At 42.0% G+C, this 21,599-nt stretch overlaps 1 protein-coding gene across 1 annotated transcript in view; it reads right to left on the bottom strand.

Moving 5' to 3' along the window:
• The window catches only part of plxna2 (plexin A2), a 455,628-nt gene that overhangs the window by 231,106 nt on the left and 202,923 nt on the right, over positions 1-21,599 (bottom strand). Inside the window, 1 exon segment of the mRNA XM_082962164.1 lies at positions 14,765-14,899. Coding sequence (XP_082818290.1) covers positions 14,765-14,899 — 135 coding nt within the window.

Raw genomic sequence — 21,599 nt, 5'->3', positions numbered from 1 at the left:
CCTACCTGGTTAAACAAAGGTGAAATAAAATAAAATAAATAAATAAAAATCTCTGAGCTATGACCTATCTATTACCTGGGCCATTTCATGTTGTAATGTGTATCTGAGCAATTGCCATTCAAGCAGGCAAAAAAATCAGCTGGTATGACGTAGCATTGTGATAAAGTCGCTGTCACTACACTGGAAGTCAATACTGGCCGATGTCATAACGCGGTAGCTGGTCTTCTCTCGAGAAATGTTATTTGTCTGCCTCTTCAGTCCATGGTGCATTGTATGCAGTGGAGGCTGCTGAGGGGAGGACGGCTCATAATAATGTCTGGAACAGTGCAAATGGAATTGCATCAAACACATAGAAACCATGTGTTTTATGTATTTGATACCATTCCACCTATTCCACTCCAGTCATTACCATGAACCCGGCCTCCCAAATTAAGGTGCCAACAACCTCCTGTGATTGGATGGTGCTGTTGCATGGCCATTGTGAATGTCAGACTGCGCTCTGCGAGGCACATCAAATCTTTAGGTTGAACATGTTGAGATTGTAGACTCTTAAATTGTTTGGTGATTTTATAGCTAACTAGCTACTTCATATGCTGATATTGACTTTGGTATTAAAGGTATGACTGCCTTCCTGAAGACAAACAATGTATACGAAACGCTTCAGTCTGGTTTTAGACCCCATCATAGCACTGAGACTGCACTTGTGAAGGTGGTAAATGACCTTTTAATGACGTCAGACCGAGGCTCTGCATCTGTCCTCGTGCTCCTAGATCTTAGTGCCGCTTTTGATACCATCGATCACCACATTCTTTTGGAGAGATTGGAAACCCAAATTGGTCTACATGGACAAGTTCTGGCCTGGTTTAGATCTTATCTGTCGGAAAGATATCAGTTTGTCTCTGTGAATGGTTTGTCCTCTGACAAATCAATTGTAAATTTCGGTGTTCCTCAAGGTTCCGTTTTAGGACCACTATTGTTTTCACTATATATTTTACCTCTTGGGGATGTCATTCGAAAACATAATGTTAAATTTCACTGCTATGCAGACGACACACAGCTGTACATTTCAATGAAACATGGTGAAGCCCCAAAATTGCCCTCGCTAGAAGCCTGTGTTTCAGACATAAAGAAGTGGATGGCTGCAAACTTTCTACTTTTAAACTCGGACAAAACAGAGATGCTTGTTCTAGGTCCCAAGAAACAAAGAGATCTTCTGTTGAATCTGACAATTAATCTGGATGGTTGTACAGTCGTCTCAAATAAAACTGTGAAGGACCTCGGCGTTACTCTGGACCCTGATCTCTCTTTTGAAGAACATATCAAGACTGTTTCAAGGACAGCTTTTTTCCATCTACGTAACATTGCAAAAATCAGAAATTTTCTGTCCAAAAATGACGCAGAAAAATTAATCCATGCTTTTGTTACTTCTAGGCTGGACTACTGCAATGCTCTACTTTCCGGCTACCCGGATAAAGCACTAAATAAACTTCAGTTAGTGCTAAATACGGCTGCTAGAATCCTGACTAGAACCAAAAAATTTGATCATATTACTCCAGTGTTAGCCTCCCTACACTGGCTTCCTGTTAAGGCAAGGGCTGATTTCAAGGTTTTACTGCTAACCTACAAAGCATTACATGGGCTTGCTCCTACCTATCTTTCCGATTTGGTCCTGCCGTACATACCTACACGTACGCTACGGTCACAAGACGCAGGCCTCCTAATTGTCCCTAGAATTTCTAAGCAAACGGCTGGAGGTAGGGCTTTCTCCTATAGAGCTCCATTTTTATGGAATGGTCTGCCTACCAATGTGAGAGACGCAGACTCAGTCTCAACCTTTAAGTCTTTACTGAAGACTTATCTCTTCAGTAGGTCCTATGATTAAGTATAGTCTGGCCCAGGAGTGTGAAGGTGAACGGAAAGGCTGGAGCAACGAACCGCCCTTGCTGTCTCTGCCTTGCCGGTTCCCCTCTTTCCACTGGGATTCTCTGCCTCTAACCCTTTTACAGAGGCTGAGTCACTGGCCTACTGGTGTTCTTCCATGCCGTCCATGGGAGGGGTGCGTCACTTGAGTGGGTTGAGTCACTGACGTGGTCTTCCTGTCTGGGTTGGCGCCCCCCCCCCCCCCCCCCCTTGGGTTGTGCCATGGCGGAGATCGTTGTGGGCTATACTCGGCCTTGTCTTAGGACGGTAAGTTGGTGGTTGGAGACATCCCTCTAGTGGTGTGGGGGCTGTGCTTTGGCAAAGTGGGTGGGGTTATATCCTGCCTGTTTGGCCCTGTCCGGGGGTATCATCGGATGGGGCCACAGTGTCTTCTGATCCCTCCTGTCTCAGCCTCCAGTATTTATGCTGCAGTAGTTTATGTGTCGGGGGGCTAGGGTCAGTCTGTTACATCTGGAGTATTTCTCTTGTCTTATACGGTGTCCTGTGTGTATTTAAATATGCTCTCTCTAATTCTCTCTTTCTCTCTTTCTGTCTTTCTCTCGGAGGACCTGAGCCCTAGGACCATGCCTCAGGACTACCTGGTATGATGACTCCTTGCTGTCCCCAGTCCACCTGGCCGTGCTGCTGCTCCAGTTTCAACTGTTCTGCCTGCGGCTATGGAACCCTGACCTGTTCACCGGACGTGCTTGTTGCACCCTCGACAACTACTATGATTATTATTATTTGACCATGCTGGTCATTTATGAACATTTTAACATTTTAACATTTTGACCATGTTCTGTTTTAATATCCACCCTGCACAGCCAGAAGAGGACTGGCCACCCCTCATAGCCTGGTTCCTCTCTAGGTTTCTTCCTAGGTTTTTGGCCTTTCTAGGGAGTTTTTCCTAGGGAGTTTTTCCTAGCCACCGTGCTTCTTTCACATGCTTTGCTTGCTGTTTGGGGTTTTAGGCTGGGTTTCTGTACAGCACTTTGAGAATATCAGCTGATGTACGAAGGGCTATATAAAAATAAATTTGATTTGAATTTGAAATTTGATATTATTGTGTGTAGTTAGGTACTCTATCTATCTATCTATCTATCTATCTATCTATCTATCTATCTATCTATCTATCTATCTATCTATCTATCTATCTATCTATCTATCTATCTATCTATCTATCTATCTATCTATCTATCTATCTATCTATCTATCTATCTATCTATCTATCTATCTATCTATCCATCCATCCATCCATCCATCCATCCATCCATCCATCCATCCAGCCAGCCAGCCAGCCAGCCAGCCAGCCAGCCAGCCAGCCAGCCAGCCAGCCAGCCAGCCCATTGAAAGAGAATTGCATTGTCGGTTTTGTAGACCACTTGAGCTGCAAAAGATTTTCACAACAATTTTCACGTTGCTACCAACCTTATTATAATGACAAAATGAAACATTTTCTCACAAAAAATATTGTTCTCACATTTTGGTGTTATTTAACACTGTAAATTATAGGAGTTTATTTGTGTTTTTTCCTTTAAGGCTATTGGCTACCTGACAAGCTCACTTTCCCGTTGAACTCGTCATCTTTCTTCTGGAATCCGGAGGACATAAAACAATATAGAGGTAAGATGGATAAGATGGATATCGATTTTGAGACATGACATGTAGTATTTTCATGTTTTAGTATATGCTTTCATATTCATGCAAAATTCCTGTAATTTGTTGAAAATTTCTCACAAAAACAAGCGTATCTCTGTGAAATGTCAATGGAGCACTGATCATATAACAAGCTTTTTATTTTCAAAACCTTTTACATTTAAATCAGCTCATGTCATGATAATTTAGCTTTTTGCAAATCGCAGAAACAACTTTAAAGACAAAGACCACAAAATGTAAAATCCTCAAAAGTTGTTACAGAGCTTGGTCCTTATTATCGGATGCATTAGGTTACGAAATCGGACTTTTTGCATATAATGTTAATATTAAATCTGAATTTTCACGTCCCATTTTTGGAACACTTCACATTACCATATTTTCACGTGTAGTTTCATGTTATTATATGTTGCTTTACATGTTGTCACACAATATTACATTAACTTCACACAATATTACATTAACTTCACATAATATCACATTAACTTCACATAATATCACATTAACTTCACATAATATCACATTAACTTCATATAATATCACATTAACGTCACATAATATCACATTAACTTCATATAATATCACATTAACTTCATAAAATATCACATTAACTTCATATAATATCACATTAACTACATAAAATATCACATTAACTTCACATAATATCATGTGATCACATGAACATGTGTTTTTGGAACAACTAATGTTTTTATGAAAATGTATGTGATTTTTCTCCAAGGGATGTTAGAGAAAGACTCCACTGAATGATTCAGAACATGAATAATCATATTTGTCTTGGTAAAATTTATTTTATAACATAAGGAAGTGAGATTTCATCACCAAAGTTGGTTTTCATCCACTCTGTGCAGAGTGGGTGGACACCCTAAAGAATGTTGCTGATCTAGGATCAGTTTTGCCTTTTATTATTCATTATAATGAATGATGAGGAACTGGTCCTAGATCAGCACCAGCTTTGTGAATATGCGCCGTTGTCTACTCTCCAGTGTAATATTTGTGTCGGGAATAGTGTACAATGAAAACATTATGCTGCTGAGTATATGAGTAACAATCAGAATACTGTTTGAAAACAACAGACTAGTCCCTCCACTCCACATGTGCTGCAGCGTGTGTGTCAGTGTGCATGTGTATGTATCAGAATACTGTTTGAAAACAACAGACTAGTTCCTCCACTCCACATGTGCTGCAACTGCATCGGACTGATGTTTGTCTTTAATTGGTGTTTGGAGAGCAGCCAGTGTAAATTAAATGGTTTCTCCACAGGTTTCACTTCTGAAAGCCCTCACATGGGAGATTTGGATTATTCCACATGAATCATGAATTGCTGGACACACCAGCCGGTTGGCCACCTCACAGCGCGCACACACACACACACACACACACACACACACACACACACACACACACACACACACACACACACACACACACACACACACACACACACACACACACACACACACACACACACACACACACACACACACACACACAGCAGCAGCAGTCTGCCATGATAATAATAATTCGTCCTGTGATTGGACTCAACAGTGTGTGATGATGAATATTGGGCCCACCGCTGAGTGTGACTGGTCAGCAGTCCTACAATACATCACAATGACCATGAAAGGGCCTAATCAAAACGTCAATAATACAACCTATAAAAGAGCCTTTTTGATGGCAGGGTGATTGTCCCAATTCATGCCTCTCTCTCCACTGCATCACGTCGATAAAACCCACAACAAAGAGAACAAATACAGTGCTGTGTGGTTCAGTGTGTGACTGTGAGCGAGGAGCGAGCGAAGAAGAGAAAACCTGCATGTGTGTGTGTGCCTCTCTTTTGTTCCCCTCACCTGGTTGCTATGCAAACAGAGCTAGGCCAGGAGCACCTGGACTGATGGTCAATTGGTTCCTAGTCCTATTTTGAGGCTGAGAAAATTCTCCCATCCAGCAGTGATGAAAAGACTAACAGTAGCCAGGTGGTAAGCAGTAGCTAGGTGAGGCGAGGCGAGGTGAGGCTGGCAGCATAAACACACTCCTGGATTTACATGTGGATCCAGCGCCAGGTGTGATTCAGCATAGAGATAAGACCATAGAGAGGCTCATGTCATAGATCCCCAATGATCCAGAATGGAACATTTTGTCGGCCATCTTACTAGGGCAGTATTTTATGTGGTCACACAGAGATACGGTCCAAAACTTTTTCAATAGCCTCTATCATAAGTAAGCATTTTACTGATAGTTTACACCAACTGTTTACAAAGCATGTGACAAATAACATATCTTTTTTTTACTTGATTATTGTTCCTAGAGCTTATCATAGCCCCTTTGTATAGGGCTCTATAGCCTTCAGTTGATGCAGTGTTTGATAGTGGTGCACACATGTCAAATGTGTTATTCTGTTTGAAAAGACAGTGCTCTTGATCAATGTTCACTCAAAAAAAATTCGGCACTGAGCAAATTTCAGGTCTGCTGAGCGCAAACTTGAACGTTGTGAAAATGTTGTGCAACTTCCAGCGCGCGTTTACTGTGAGCACCGAGGCTGTACCGCTTTAAGTTACAGTTTAAACAGTGGTTATGTAGGTTACTGAAGCTATTTGATCATAATGTAGGCCTACCAAAGTGACCTACCATCAAAAACAATGGAGAGTAATAATAACAACAACGCAAGTCTATAGGTACACTTTCCTACTCATTCATTACTGCTGCAGTGCTTGCTGTAGTACTGAGTGGAAATAGGAAGAACGCACATTTTATGGCTGATAAAAGTGTTGAATACAAAGTGTTGACAGTGCTGAGTAAGAACTTAAACATGAAGTCACTCATAAAAACAGCAGCTCTTTACTGTATTTGTTGACAGTCTCTGTCTAGTCATGGTTTTAAACGTATTCATTTTGCTGTAGATTTCTTATACCTGCTACGGCACTGCAGATATGGTAATCTGAGCCATCCAATTGGCCAGCGGTAAGCCTATAGTGCAATTGATTTGCTCTCTGAGCTGGCCGGGAAGGCAGAGTTTGTACCTTCAGACACATGAAGTGGTTCAAAATGGCAACAGTTGGCCTACCTGGCACACAGGGCAGCTGAACCGGATGCACCGACCGCTAACAACCAGAGACAAAAAAAAAAAGGTGAGGTGAAGGTCGAGAGCCATGCGTCCTCCAAAACACCACCCTGCCGAGCTACAGTGCTTCTTGACACAATGCTCGGAAGCCAGCCAATTTGTCGGAGGAAACACCGTACAGTTGGCGACCAAAGTCAGCGTGCATGCGCCCGGCCCGCCACAAGGAGTCGCTAGAGCGCAACGGGACAAGGACATCCTGGCCGGTCAAACCCTCCCCGAACCCGGACGAAGCTGGGCCAATTGTGCGCTGCCTCGTGGGCCTCCCGGTCGCACACATCCACGTATCGAAAAGGGCAGGCTCTTCAGCTGAATCTGCTAAAACAACTCTGACCTTTTCCTTCCACATCATCATGGGTGCGTCCCAAATGACACCCTATTCCCTGTATATTGAACTACTTTTTACCAGGGCCTGTCATTCCAAATAGTGTCCCCCTGACATTTTCCATCTAGCTAGTTGGTCACCTACATGTTGCTAGCTATACATATAGTTCAGTGAAGGCTGCTGAGGGGAGGATGGCTCATAATAATGTCTAGAATGGAGTCAATGGATTGGTATCAAACATGTGGTTCCCATGTGGTTGACACCATTCCATTGACTCCATTTCAGTCATTATTATGTGCCGTCCTCCCCTCAGCAGCCTGCAGTGGTATAGTTATATGTCTGTCATATTGAGGTGTCTAGCTATAAGTTAAACCTGATCAATCAATTAGATAGGTGTAAGCAATTATGGTAATTCCAAATCCCCTTAACTAGGTGTCTTCGCTAGACAGACACAGAGAAAGAGAGGGGGGAGGAAGTGAGAAGGAAAGGATGAAAGTGAGAAAGGGAGAGAGAGGTGGGAAGAGAGTGGAAGACAGCGAGAGTGAGCGAGATGGAGAGAGAGATACTGAGAGAGAAAGACAGCAGTGTAAATGTACTTAGACTTGAGTATTTCAACAACTCTTCTCTTCCAACTTGTTAGGCAGTCACATGTACCTATGGGGGATGGATGGCCAGCCACACAGGAGGGTGATTTCTACTGAGGAGAAGGTGGCCATGCTGACCGAGATGCAAACTATGCTTCTTCTGACAGGGAATTGTCAAGGAGGTGGACAGCTGTGCAATTGAAATAACCTTCTGTTTATCAATCACATTCTATTATATCTGAAATTATTATGATTTCAATGAATGTCATATCAGAGAGCACACAATGTTTCAATTTGTCACTTTGTGCTTAAAGGTCAGTACCCTGTCTAGCCTGCCAGAAGTTTGAGAGGGCGAAGACTGTGGAGCCGGAGTTGAAGCCCATCAAAGTTGTTTCCCCATGGCACATGATCAGTAAGTGTCCCAATTCAAATTTTGCCCTGATAAGTTGTTTTGGAAAGGTTCATTTATTTGACCACAGCAGAGTTCAATGTGTGCCAGTATCCTTACAAATATGAAAATCTGCAGACTGTATGACACCGATACGGGTAATAATAAAGTCATCTTCTCTCTAACACTTTAAATGTTAGGGGTGGACCTCATCGGACCCTCCATTAAATCCAGGAATGGAAACCGCTGGTGTCTGACGGCGACCAATCACTTTACCAAGTGGGTGGAGGCAATACCCATTCATGCTTAACTCTATATTCCCTTCTGTAACCCATTAGAAAGGGTGCTTGGAACCAAAAATAGATTTTAGTTTTGTATGATACCCATCAATGATGGACATCTTCAACACCCACGGTTCTCCTGAGGTCATCTTGAGTGACCGAGGTCATGAACGCTGGAACAAGTTACGGATGTTAAAGCTTGTATTCTGTCACCAATGGTTTGTTTTATTTATTTTTTACAATTTATTTTTCCATGGTACATAATCAGACATATTTCAATATCGTACATTGTCAATAGATATAGTTTTTCTACTGTATATACAGTTATTACATATACTGTAGTCTTTCCAATGTGTGATTGACATAGTGTTGTTGTTTGTCTATTGCTATTTTTGTATAACGTACTTTCAGATCACTGATACTCCACATGATGTGGTGGAAGTTGTCCAACCAGATCAGAGCGCCTTTGAGGACCAACTTCAGTCACAGACTGAGAAGGATGTGGAGGTTTATGACAAGGTAAAAGTGATTGTCCACTGTTCATTTATTTTCTGTCCCTCTAAGAGATATGTAAGAAATGTATTTGTAATATGAACTATAATTGCATTTATTCCTGTTATCAATCAAGGTGAGAGTGAATATGGACAAGGCGCAGGAGAAACAGAAGGAGAGCTACCGGAGCAGAATCAAGAAGGGGACCAAGCGCTACCACATCTGGGTGAATGACTTGGTTTGGAAGAAGGACGAAAGGACGAAAGGAAGGCGAGACCTGGAAAACCTATTTCGCTCCTAGCTGGGGTCCCCGTCTGTTAAGGTGAATATAAAAAATGTCAGATAATAACTATTTGCACACAAAATAACCTGAAGCCAGTTTTAGTTTCCCTAACACTGATATTTTTCTCTTTGTCTTGCTAGGGTTACCTCGGTGGAAGCCAACAATCTTCCCATCCACCAGAACCAGTGAGTTTGGATCAGTCTGATTATCTGTGCTCTGAATTGGAGGGGGACCAGCTTGAGGTAGGCTATACCTTCCAAAAGTGTTGAAAAGTACATATCTCCCATTTATAACACTGCACTAATCCATCAAATTGTAACCTATGTGTTTGCTTGTTTATGTCTATGTCTCCTATCCTGTTCCCTTTAACTCTGCTCCTGTTCTCCAGGACCTAGGGGTCCTGCCCAACACCCAGACGTGGATCCACCTGATGTCCTCCATTGCCAACCACCCTCCAACTTTTCACTACATCATCTACGCCTACTGTTGTTGTCATGTTGTCATTATCTGCTAAGAAAGTTTTCTATCTCTATCATACTGGGCACATAATATGTGAGATACACAGATGAACTAAACACACTAGCACTGCAAACACTCAGAACAAAGAGAGCAGCAGTGCCTGGGCTTTGCAGTGTCCCTCTTCAAGTCCCCCTTCTGAGACTGGCTGCCTGTTGAGAACAAATGACATGCAGAATCTCCCACCCACACAGCAACCACCTCCTCAATATTCCACACAACACAATTCAGTATTTTAGTCTATGACTGCCATGTGAGTGTACAACAAATCTGTAAGAATAAATTAATGACACAACTGTACCAAAAACGATCAAAGTGTATGTATTAAGATCTTAAATATCGCCAGGTTGGTTTTCACAGCTGTTTCACAAGGTGTTCATTATTGTAAGTTGTAAGGTATCCTTTGATTGTATTTATTTGTTCCACATTATTCATTGTTGTATCGTAGGACCTACAATAGATACATATATATTCAACCACAAGGGAGTACTAATGAGCTATGTGAGATAGAACAACATGAATCATAATAGAGGACGAGCAAAATGCTTTTATTTCAGTGTAGATAAGGGAAGGGCAGGTTAAAATATAAACATGACGGCCAGACAAGCCAGTGTATAAATCAAAGGGATTTGCGTATGAATGGAGTGGAAATTAGCTGACTTCCTGATCTGTAAGGTAAGTAACTTTAATGTATCAAGCAGATTACACATTTCCTTTTCCATTTCCAAAACGTAGCAACGTTTAAGACATGGATTTCATGTTGTAATGTTAACAAGGTACCCAAAAGTAGTTTGAAGTAATGTTTTCATTTTATTAGCTGAACAAAACTTGTTTAAACAGCGAAATTGTGGCGGAAAATCTTTCATTTTTTAAACAACTAATTGACTGATATCGGCTCAATAATTTGAATTCCATGTCATTCCTTTTTTTTCTGTGAACTCAATGTACAGTTTCTATCGAGATAAATCAGATCAAGCCTGAACTGTGCAATGTTGTAGGTCAGTTGTAGTTTCCAGCAGGCCAATATTCTACATAGTTTAGCACAAAAAACATGGTAATTAACTACAATGACCATAATATTGCGTGCCTACTTGACCCTTCTGTGTGGGAGGGGCAGACAAGGAGAGGGAGAGATACGACAGAAGAGTGCGCAATCGAGAGGATAGAGAGCAACTGCTTCACGAGGTATTTCTACCTGAAAATACATGGTCTAAGTGATTGACAGCTGGTATTCAGCAGTCATTAAAATCATTATTTACTTTGAAGAACTACTAAATTTGTGATTTTGTCAGAGGGCATAGACAGCAGCTCTATAGAGATGAGATTATGATTTGGAATGAATTAAAGTCATCAAATAAAACATTTTTTTTTTAAAAGAACTGAAATATTTTATTAAAATAAAGTAATGTGAATAAATTATGGTAAATAAGTGATAAGCAATAATTGGCAGTCACTACCATCATGGGACTTTTATTAATGTCACGACTTCCGCCGAAGTCGGCTCCTCTCCTTGTTCGGGCGGTGTTCGGCGTCACCGGCTTTCTAGCCATCGCTGCTCCATTTGTCATTTATCCATTTGTTTTGTCTTGTTCCCTGCACACCTGGTTTTCATTCCCCAATCAATTTACATGTATTTATTCCTCTGTTCCCCATCATGTCTTTGTGAAAGATTGTTTGTGTTACGTGTTTGTTGTTGACGCGCCAGACTGGTTTGTTTTTTTCCGTGGTATTTTTCACGAAGATGTTTATTGTTCATTTACTGTTTTACTGTTTTGCGCGTTTTGCCTCAGTAAAGTGTGCGCCTGTTCACAAATCTCTGCTCTCCTGCACCTGACTTCGCTACCAGTACGCACACACCTGACAATTAATTGTTTTATTCTGTGTTGTTACACATTATGCATAGAGCATTTAAAATCGAAACCGAAATCGAAAACCGTGATTATTTGTGGGAAATCAAATAAGACCAGAGACAGTGTGTGTTTGTATGTTTATAAGAGCTCCACACCTCCTACATCCTTCCAACCCCTGACATAACACACACAGAGGGGTGTGAAGGAGAGCTGTCTAAGCAGAGAGAGATCCTGAGCAGAGCCCAGATCTCTCTCTCTCTCTCTCTCTCTCTCTCTCTCTCTCTCTCTCTCTCCTCTCTCTTTCTCTCCCCCTCTCCCTCCCTGCACCAGACACAGCCTCATTGTTATTCAGAGTAGCAAGTAACAACTGGAGCCAAATCTGTCCGCTCTCCACTCTTTAATTTGCGATCATCCCTCAAATCATGTGTTTCGTCTCCAACATCTCAATGATGGAACAACAGGATGTTGTCTCTATCAGAAGGAACCCGTGATCTTGTGGAGCTGTGACGTAGCATCAGGATAGTGTAATAAGATGGCTATTGATCCCAGTTTCATGTGTACTCTTGAAGGCACTGAGTCATTATCAAATGACTGTCTGTATTACCATGTTTTGGTAATGGTTTGGACTGGCGATGACCATCTCAGGTCTCTTCGGGACTACACAGTATTCTCTTCCCACTCTTCCCTCTTCCTGTTTAGCCATAGCAGCAGTAGCAGACCGGAGGAGACATTTTAGCAAGAAACTACATTACTAAGAAAGTGAGAGTGCCAAGGCTTTCTATGAAGAATATCACTCACAGCACTCTCTCCTTCTGCATGAGAGAAAAAGACCATGTCACATAGAGAGGCCACACCATAGACCATCAGGCTTGGAGATCAAATCAGGAAATGTAAATAACGATAACCTCAACCAATGTCCCATTCTTCACTTCCTGTGTGAAGTAGGCTAGAGAGCGGAAGGCAGAATGCCAGTATTTCATGAGAGTTGTAGGAGAACGAGAACTAGAGGGGGATAGTGAATGAGAGAGAGACTCAGTGAGCATAGCCTTGCTATTGAGAAAGGCCGCCGTAGGCAGACCTGGCTCTCAAGAGAAGACAGGCTATGTGCACACTGCCCACAAAATGAGGTGGAAACTGAGCTGCACTTCCTAACCTCCTGCCAAATGTATGACCATATTAGAGACACATATTTCCCTCAGATTACACAGATCCACAAAGAATTCGAAGATAAACCCAATTTTGATAAACTCCCATATCTATTGGGTGAAATGTGCCATCACAGCAGCAAGATATGTTGCCACAAGAAAAGGGCAACCAGTAAAGAACAAACACCATTGTAAATACAACCCATATTTATGTTTATTTATTTTCTTTAACTATTTGAACATTGTTACAACACTGTATATAGACATAATATGACATTTTAAATGTCTTTATTCTTAGGAACCTCTGTGAGTGTAATGTTTACTGTTCATTTTGATTGTTTATTTCACTTTTGTTTATTATCTACTTCACTTGCTTTGGCAATGTTAACATATGTTTCCCATGCCAATAAAGCCCTTGAATTGAATTGAATTGAAAGAGAGAGAGAGAGAGAGAGAGAGAGAGCGAGAGAGAGAGAGAGAGAGAGAGAGAGAGACAGAGAGAGAGAGAGAGAGAGAGAGAGAGAGAGAGAGAGAGAGAGAGAGTCAGGGGCCCACTGCCAAAATAGTAACAACATCAATACACGTCACTGCTCTTCTTCACACATGACTGAGAGAAGGGAATGGCCCTGCAGAGATGACAAATCATAGCCAGTGCCGAGACCAAAACACAAATGGAAGACATGGAAATGGAAGACACCCTCTAAAATACATAAACACATACAAGAATGCACGGTGTGAGTGAGTCTTCTGTCCACATCAGCCTAGTACACTGGGCATGTGCAAGAATGAGCACAATCAAGGATGCCCATTCCTTTGCTTTTTGTTATCATGTGACTAGAGACTGCAGGGGGTGTGGATGATGGTAGGTTGTCTAGATAAAGTAGCTCAACTAGTCAGTAGCTAGCTGCCACTGTATGAAAGCTTTGCCATATTGAGAGCCAGTCTCCTACCTCATGTGACCTGCCTCAGTCCCTCCTCAGGCCCAGTGGAAGCCAGGCCAGTTGTTCTTTCTTTAAAGATACAGATAGGAGGAGAGGACAGTCATCTATCACCTCTGTGTGACAGCGTAACACCGTATAGCTGGCTGTCTCCCCTGCTGCTCTCCTCTGCTGTAGCCTGTTTAATATGAGAGCCTATTGATGGCTATCTGCTACTCACTGCTATAGCCTGTTTAATATGAGGGCCTATTGATGGCTATCTGCTACCCACTGCTGTAGCCTGTTTAATATGAGGGCCTATTGATGGCTATCTTCTACCCACTGCTATAGCCTGTTTAATATGAGGGCCTATTGATGGCTATCTTCTACCCACCGCTATAGTCTATTTAATATGAAGGCCTATTGATGGCTATCTGCTACCCACTGCTGTAGCCTGTTTAATATGAGGGCCTATTGATGGCTATCTTCTACCCACTGCTGTAGCCTGTTTAATATGAGGGCCTATTGATGGCTATCTGCTACCCACTGCTGCAGTGCTGTGGTGGCGGTGGCCACGCTTTGTCACTTCATTAGAAGTGTGCAGACGGGGTGACCTTGCACTTTGTCTCCTCTTCGTCACTCCTCCAGCTGTCCCTCTTTCCTTCATCACTCACTCTTCTCCTTCTCCTCTGACGGACCAAGCAGGCAACCAGCCAGCCAGCCAGCCAGTTCCCTCCGCTCTGTCCTCCCCCTCTCTCTCTCCCTCTCCCTTTGTCCTCATCCCTTTCTTCTCCCTCTCTACCCCCTCCCTCCATCCTCTCCTTCCTTCATTACCAGATGCTGTCACATCCCCCGGTTGCCCCCCACCTTCCATCCCACTCCCCTGCCGTGCCACCCTGGTTATTTATAGTGTCACATAAGGCGGTGGGGAAGGTGGCTACGACAGCCAACAACACACACACCCACCCACCCACCCACCCACCCACCCACACACACACACACACACACACACACACACACACACACACACACACACACACACACACACACACACACACACACACACACACACACACACACACACCCACCCACCCACACACCCACACACACACACACACACACACACACACACACACACACACACACACACACACTTAGGGCGCCACTTTGATGTGTTATTATCAATGCTGTTTGATATCAGCTGTACCTGCAGTCACAATGTACTCCGTGGTCTGTGTTCTGCTGAGCATCTGCATCGTGTAAATGTGTCCTACCTGTTTCTCTGACATGACGTACAGATAGTTGTGGTCCAGTGAGAAGGCCATGTCTCTGAGGATGGAGCTGCCATCCTTGATGACCAACACCGTCTCATACTGGACCCCACCGTGAGGAGGACCGTCCACACGGATCTGATGACCAGAGACACACAGGTTAACATTACTGTATTAAACACACCCTGACTGAGAGACACACAGGTTAACATTACTGTATTAAACACACCCTGACTGAGGGACACACAGGTTAACATTACTGTATTAAACACACCCTGACTGAGGGACACACAGGTTAACATTACTGTATTAAACACACCCTGACTGAGGAATACACAGGTTAACATTACTGTATTAAACACACCCTGACTGAGGGACACACAGGTTAACATTACTGTATTAAACACACCCTGACTGAGGGACACACAGGTTAACATTACTGTATTAAACACACCCTGACTGAGGGACACACAGGTTAACATTACTGTATTAAACACACCCTGACTGAGGAATACACAGGTTAACATTACTGTATTAAACACACCCTGACTGAGGGACACACTGGTTAACATTACTGTATTAAACACACCCTGACTGAGGGACACACTGGTTAACATTACTGTATTAAACACACCCTGACTGAGGGACACACAGGTTAACATTACTGTATTAAACACACCCTGACTGAGGGACACACAGGTTAACATTACTGTATTAAACACACCCTGACTGAGAGACACACAGGTTAACATTACTGTATTAAACACACCCTGACTGAGGAACACACAGGTTAACATTACTGTATTAAACACACCCTGACTGAGGAACACACTGGTTAACATTACTGTATTAAACACACCCTGACTGAGGGACACACAGGTTAACATTACTGTATTAAACACACCCTGACTGAGAGACACACTGGTTAACATTACTGTATTAAACACACCCTGACTGAGGGACACACAGGTTAACATTACTGTATTAAACACACCCTGACTGAGGGACACACTGGTTAACATTACTGTATTAAACACACCCTGACTGAGGGACACACAGGTTAACATTACTGTATTAACCTGTTGGGTCTAGGGGGCAGCATTTGCACGTCTGGATAAAAAAAATGTACCCGATTTAATCTGGTTACTAATCCTACCCAGTAACTAGAATATGCATATACTTATTATATATGGATAGAAAACACTCTAAAGTTTCTAAAACTGTTTGAATGGTGTCTGTGAGTATAACAGAACTCATTTGGCAGGCAAAACCCTGAGACATTTTCTGACAGGAAGTGGATACCTGATGTGTTGTATTGACTTTAAACCTATCCCATTGAAAAACACAGGGGCTTAGGAATATTTTGGCACTTCCTATTGCTTCCACTAGATGTCACCAGCCTTTACAAAGTGTTTTGAGTCTTCTGGAGGGAGATCTGACCGAACAAGAGCCATGGAACGATGATGTCCCATTAGACACCTGGCGCGCGAGTTCATGTTGGGTACCCTCGTTCCAATACGTTATAAAAGAGTATGCATTCGTCCACCTTGAATATTATTCATGTTCTGGTTAAAAAAGGCCCTAATGATTTATGCTATACAACGTTTGACATGTTTGAACGAACGGAAATATATTTTTTCCCCTCGTTCATGACGAGAAGTCCGGCTGGCTTACATCATGTGCTAACGAGACGGAGATTTTTGGACATAAATGATGAGCTTTTTTGAACAAAACTACATTCGTTATGGACCTGTGATACCTGGAAGTGACATCTGATGAAGAGAATCAAAGGTAATGGATTATTTACATAGTATTTTCGATTTTAGATCTCCCCAACATGACGTCTAGTCTGTATCGCAACACTTATTTTTTGGGGCGCAGTGCTCAGATTATTGCAAAGTGTGATTTCCCAGTAAGGTTATTTTTAAATCTGGCAAGTTGATTGAGTTCAAGAGATGTAAATCTATAATTCTTTAAATGACAATATAATATTTTACCAATGTTTTCTAATTTTAATTATTTAATTTGTGACGCTGACTTGACTGCCGGTTATTGGAGGGAAACGATTTCCTCAACATCAATGCCATAGTAAAACGCTGTTTTTGGATATAAATATGAACTTGATAGAACTAAAAATGCATGCATTGTCTAACATAATGTCCTAGGAGTGTCATCTGATGGAGATTGTAAAAGGTTAGTGCATCATTTTAGCTGGTTTTATGGTTTTGGTGACCCTGTCTTTGACTTGACAAAACATTACACACAACTCTTGTAAATGTACTGTCCTAACATACTCTAAATTTATGCTTTCGCCGTAAAACCTTTTTGAAATCGTAAAACGTGGTTAGATTAAGGAGATGTTTATCTTTCAAATGGTGTAAAATAGTTGTATTTTTGAAAAATTTGAATTTTGACATTTATTTGGATTCAAATTTGCCGCTCTTGAAATGCACCTGCTGTTGATGGAGTGCACCACGGGTGGCACGCTAGCGTCCCACCTAGCCCCAAGAGGTTAAACACACCCTGACTGAGGGACACACTGGTTAACATTACTGTATTAAACACACCCTGACTGAGGGACACACAGGTTAACATTACTGTATTAAACACACCCTGACTGAGGGACACACAGGTTAACATTACTGTATTAAACACACCCTGACTGAGGGACACACAGGTTAACATTACTGTATTAAACACACCCTGACTGAGGGACACACAGGTTAACATTACTGTATTAAACACACCCTGACTGAGGGACACACAGGTTAACATTACTGTATTAAACACACCCTGACTGAGGGACACACAGGTTAACATTACTGTATTAAACACACCCTGACTGAGGGACACACAGGTTAACATTACTGTATTAAACACACCCTGACTGAGGGACACACAGGTTAACATTACTGTATTAAACACACCCTGACTGAGAGACACACAGGTTAACATTACTGTATTAAAACACACCCTGACTGAGGAACACACTGGTTAACATTACTGTATTAAACACACCCTGACTGAGGAACACACTGGTTAAAATTACTGTATTAAACACACCCTGACTGAGGGACACACAGGTTAACATTACTGTATTAAACACACCCTGACTGAGGGACACACAGGTTAACATTACTGTATTAAACACACCCTGACTGAGGAATACACAGGTTAACATTACTGTATTAAACACACCCTGACTGAGGGACATCCAGGTTAACATTACTGTATTAAACACACCCTGACTGAGGGACACACAGGTTAACATTACTGTATTAAACACACCCTGACTGAGGGACACACAGGTTAACATTACTGTATTAAACACACCCTGACTGAGGGACACACTGGTTAACATTACTGTATTAAACACACCCTGACTGAGGGACACACAGGTTAACATTACTGTATTAAACACACCCTGACTGAGGGACACACAGGTTAACATTACTGTATTAAACACACCCTGACTGAGGGACACACAGGTTAACATTACTGTATTAAACACACCCTGACTGAGGGACACACAGGTTAACATTACTGTATTAAACACACCCTGACTGAGGGACACACAGGTTAACATTACTGTATTAAACACACCCTGACTGAGGGACACACAGGTTAACATTACTGTATTAAACACACCCTGACTGAGGAACACACTGGTTAACATTACTGTAGTAAACACACCCTGACTGAGGGACACACAGGTTAACATTACTGTATTAAACACACCCTGACTGAGGAACACACAGGTTAACATTACTGTATTAAACACACCCTGACTGAGGGACACACAGGTTAACATTACTGTATTAAACACACCCTGACTGAGGAACACACAGGTTAACATTACTGTATTAAACACACCCTGACTGAGAGACACACAGGTTAACATTACTGTATTAAACACACCCTGACTGAGGAACACACTGGTTAACATTACTGTATTAAACACACCCTGACTGAGGGACACACAGGTTAACATTACTGTATTAAACACACCCTGACTGAGGAACACACAGGTTAACATTACTGTATTAAACACACCCTGACTGAGGGACACACAGGTTAACATTACTGTATTAAACACACCCTGACTGAGGGACACACAGGTTAACATTACTGTATTAAACACACCCTGACTGAGGAACACACAGGTTAACATTACTGTATTAAACACACCCTGACTGAGAGACACACAGGTTAACATTACTGTATTAAACACACCCTGACTGAGAGACACACAGGTTAACATTACTGTATTAAACACACCCTGACTGAGGGACACACAGGTTAACATTACTGTATTAAACACACCCTGACTGAGGGACACACAGGTTAACATTACTGTATTAAACACACCCTGACTGAGGAACACACTGGTTAACATTACTGTATTAAACACACCCTGACTGAGGGACACACAGGTTAACATTACTGTATTAAACACACCCTGACTGAGGGACACACAGGTTAACATTACTGTATTAAACACACCCTGACTGAGGGACACACTGGTTAACATTACTGTATTAAACACACCCTGACTGAGGGACACACAGGTTAACATTACTGTATTAAACACACCCTGACTGAGGGACACACAGGTTAACATTACTGTATTAAACACACCCTGACTGAGGGACACACAGGTTAACATTACTGTATTAAACACACCCTGACTGAGGGACACACAGGTTAACATTACTGTATTAAACACACCCTGACTGAGGGACACACAGGTTAACATTACTGTATTAAACACACCCTGACTGAGGGACACACAGGTTAACATTACTGTATTAAACACACCCTGACTGAGGAACACACTGGTTAACATTACTGTAGTAAACACACCCTGACTGAGGGACACACAGGTTAACATTACTGTATTAAACACACCCTGACTGAGGAACACACAGGTTAACATTACTGTATTAAACACACCCTGACTGAGGGACACACAGGTTAACATTACTGTATTAAACACACCCTGACTGAGGAACACACAGGTTAACATTACTGTATTAAACACACCCTGACTGAGAGACACACAGGTTAACATTACTGTATTAAACACACCCTGACTGAGGAACACACTGGTTAACATTACTGTATTAAACACACCCTGACTGAGGGACACACAGGTTAACATTACTGTATTAAACACACCCTGACTGAGGAACACACAGGTTAACATTACTGTATTAAACACACCCTGACTGAGGGACACACAGGTTAACATTACTGTATTAAACACACCCTGACTGAGGGACACACAGGTTAACATTACTGTATTAAACACACCCTGACTGAGGAACACACAGGTTAACATTACTGTATTAAACACACCCTGACTGAGAGACACACAGGTTAACATTACTGTATTAAACACACCCTGACTGAGAGACACACAGGTTAACATTACTGTATTAAACACACCCTGACTGAGGGACACACAGGTTAACATTACTGTATTAAACACACCCTGACTGAGGGACACACAGGTTAACATTACTGTATTAAACACACCCTGACTGAGGAACACACAGGTTAACATTACTGTATTAAACACACCCTGACTGAGGGACACACAGGTTAACATTACTGTATTAAACACACCCTGACTGAGGGACACACAGGTTAACATTACTGTATTAAACACACCCTGACTGAGGGACACACAGGTTAACATTACTGTATTAAACACACCCTGACTGAGGAACACACAGGTTAACATTACTGTATTAAACACACCCTGACTGAGGGACACACTGGTTAACATTACTGTATTAAACACACCCTGACTGAGGGACACACAGGTTAACATTACTGTATTAAACACACCCTGACTGAGGGACACACTGGTTAACATTACTGTATTAAACACACCCTGACTGAGGGACACACAGGTTAACATTACTGTATTAAACACACCCTGACTGAGGGACACACTGGTTAACATTACTGTATTAAACACACCCTGACTGAGGGACACACAGGTTAACATTACTGTATTAAACACACCCTGACTGAGGAATACACAGGTTAACATTACTGTATTAAACACACCCTGACTGAGGGACACACAGGTTAACATTACTGTATTAAACACACCCTGACTGAGGGACACACAGGTTAACATTACTGTATTAAACACACCCTGACTGAGGGACACACAGGTTAACATTACTGTATTAAACACACCCTGACTGAGGGACATACAGGTTAACATTACTGTATTAAACACACCCTGACTGAGGGACACACAGGTTAACATTACTGTATTAAACACACCCTGACTGAGGGACACACAGGTTAACATTACTGTATTAAACACACCCTGACTGAGGGACATACAGGTTAACATTACTGTATTAAACACACCCTGACTGAGGGACACACTGGTTAACATTACTGTATTAAACACACCCTGACTGAGGAACACACTGGTTAACATTACTGTATTAAACACACCCTGACTGAGGGACACACAGGGTAACATTACTGTATTAAACACACCCTGACTGAGGGACACACTGGTTAACATTACTGTATTAAACACACCCTGACTGAGGGACACACTGGTTAACATTACTGTATTAAACACACCCTGACTGAGGGACACACAGGTTAACATTACTGTATTAAACACACCCTGACTGAGAGACACACAGGTTAACATTACTGTATTAAACACACCCTGACTGAGGAACACACTGGTTAACATTACTGTATTAAACACACCCTGACTGAGAGACACACAGGTTAACATTACTGTATTAAACACACCCTGACTGAGGGACACACAGGTTAACATTACTGTATTAAA

The sequence above is a fragment of the Salmo salar genome, chromosome 15 (assembly GCF_965601325.2).
Source record: "Salmo salar chromosome 15, fSalSal1, whole genome shotgun sequence".
Classification (NCBI taxonomy): Eukaryota; Metazoa; Chordata; class Actinopteri; order Salmoniformes; family Salmonidae; genus Salmo; species Salmo salar.
This window is presented reverse-complemented; position numbering and strand designations above follow the sequence as displayed.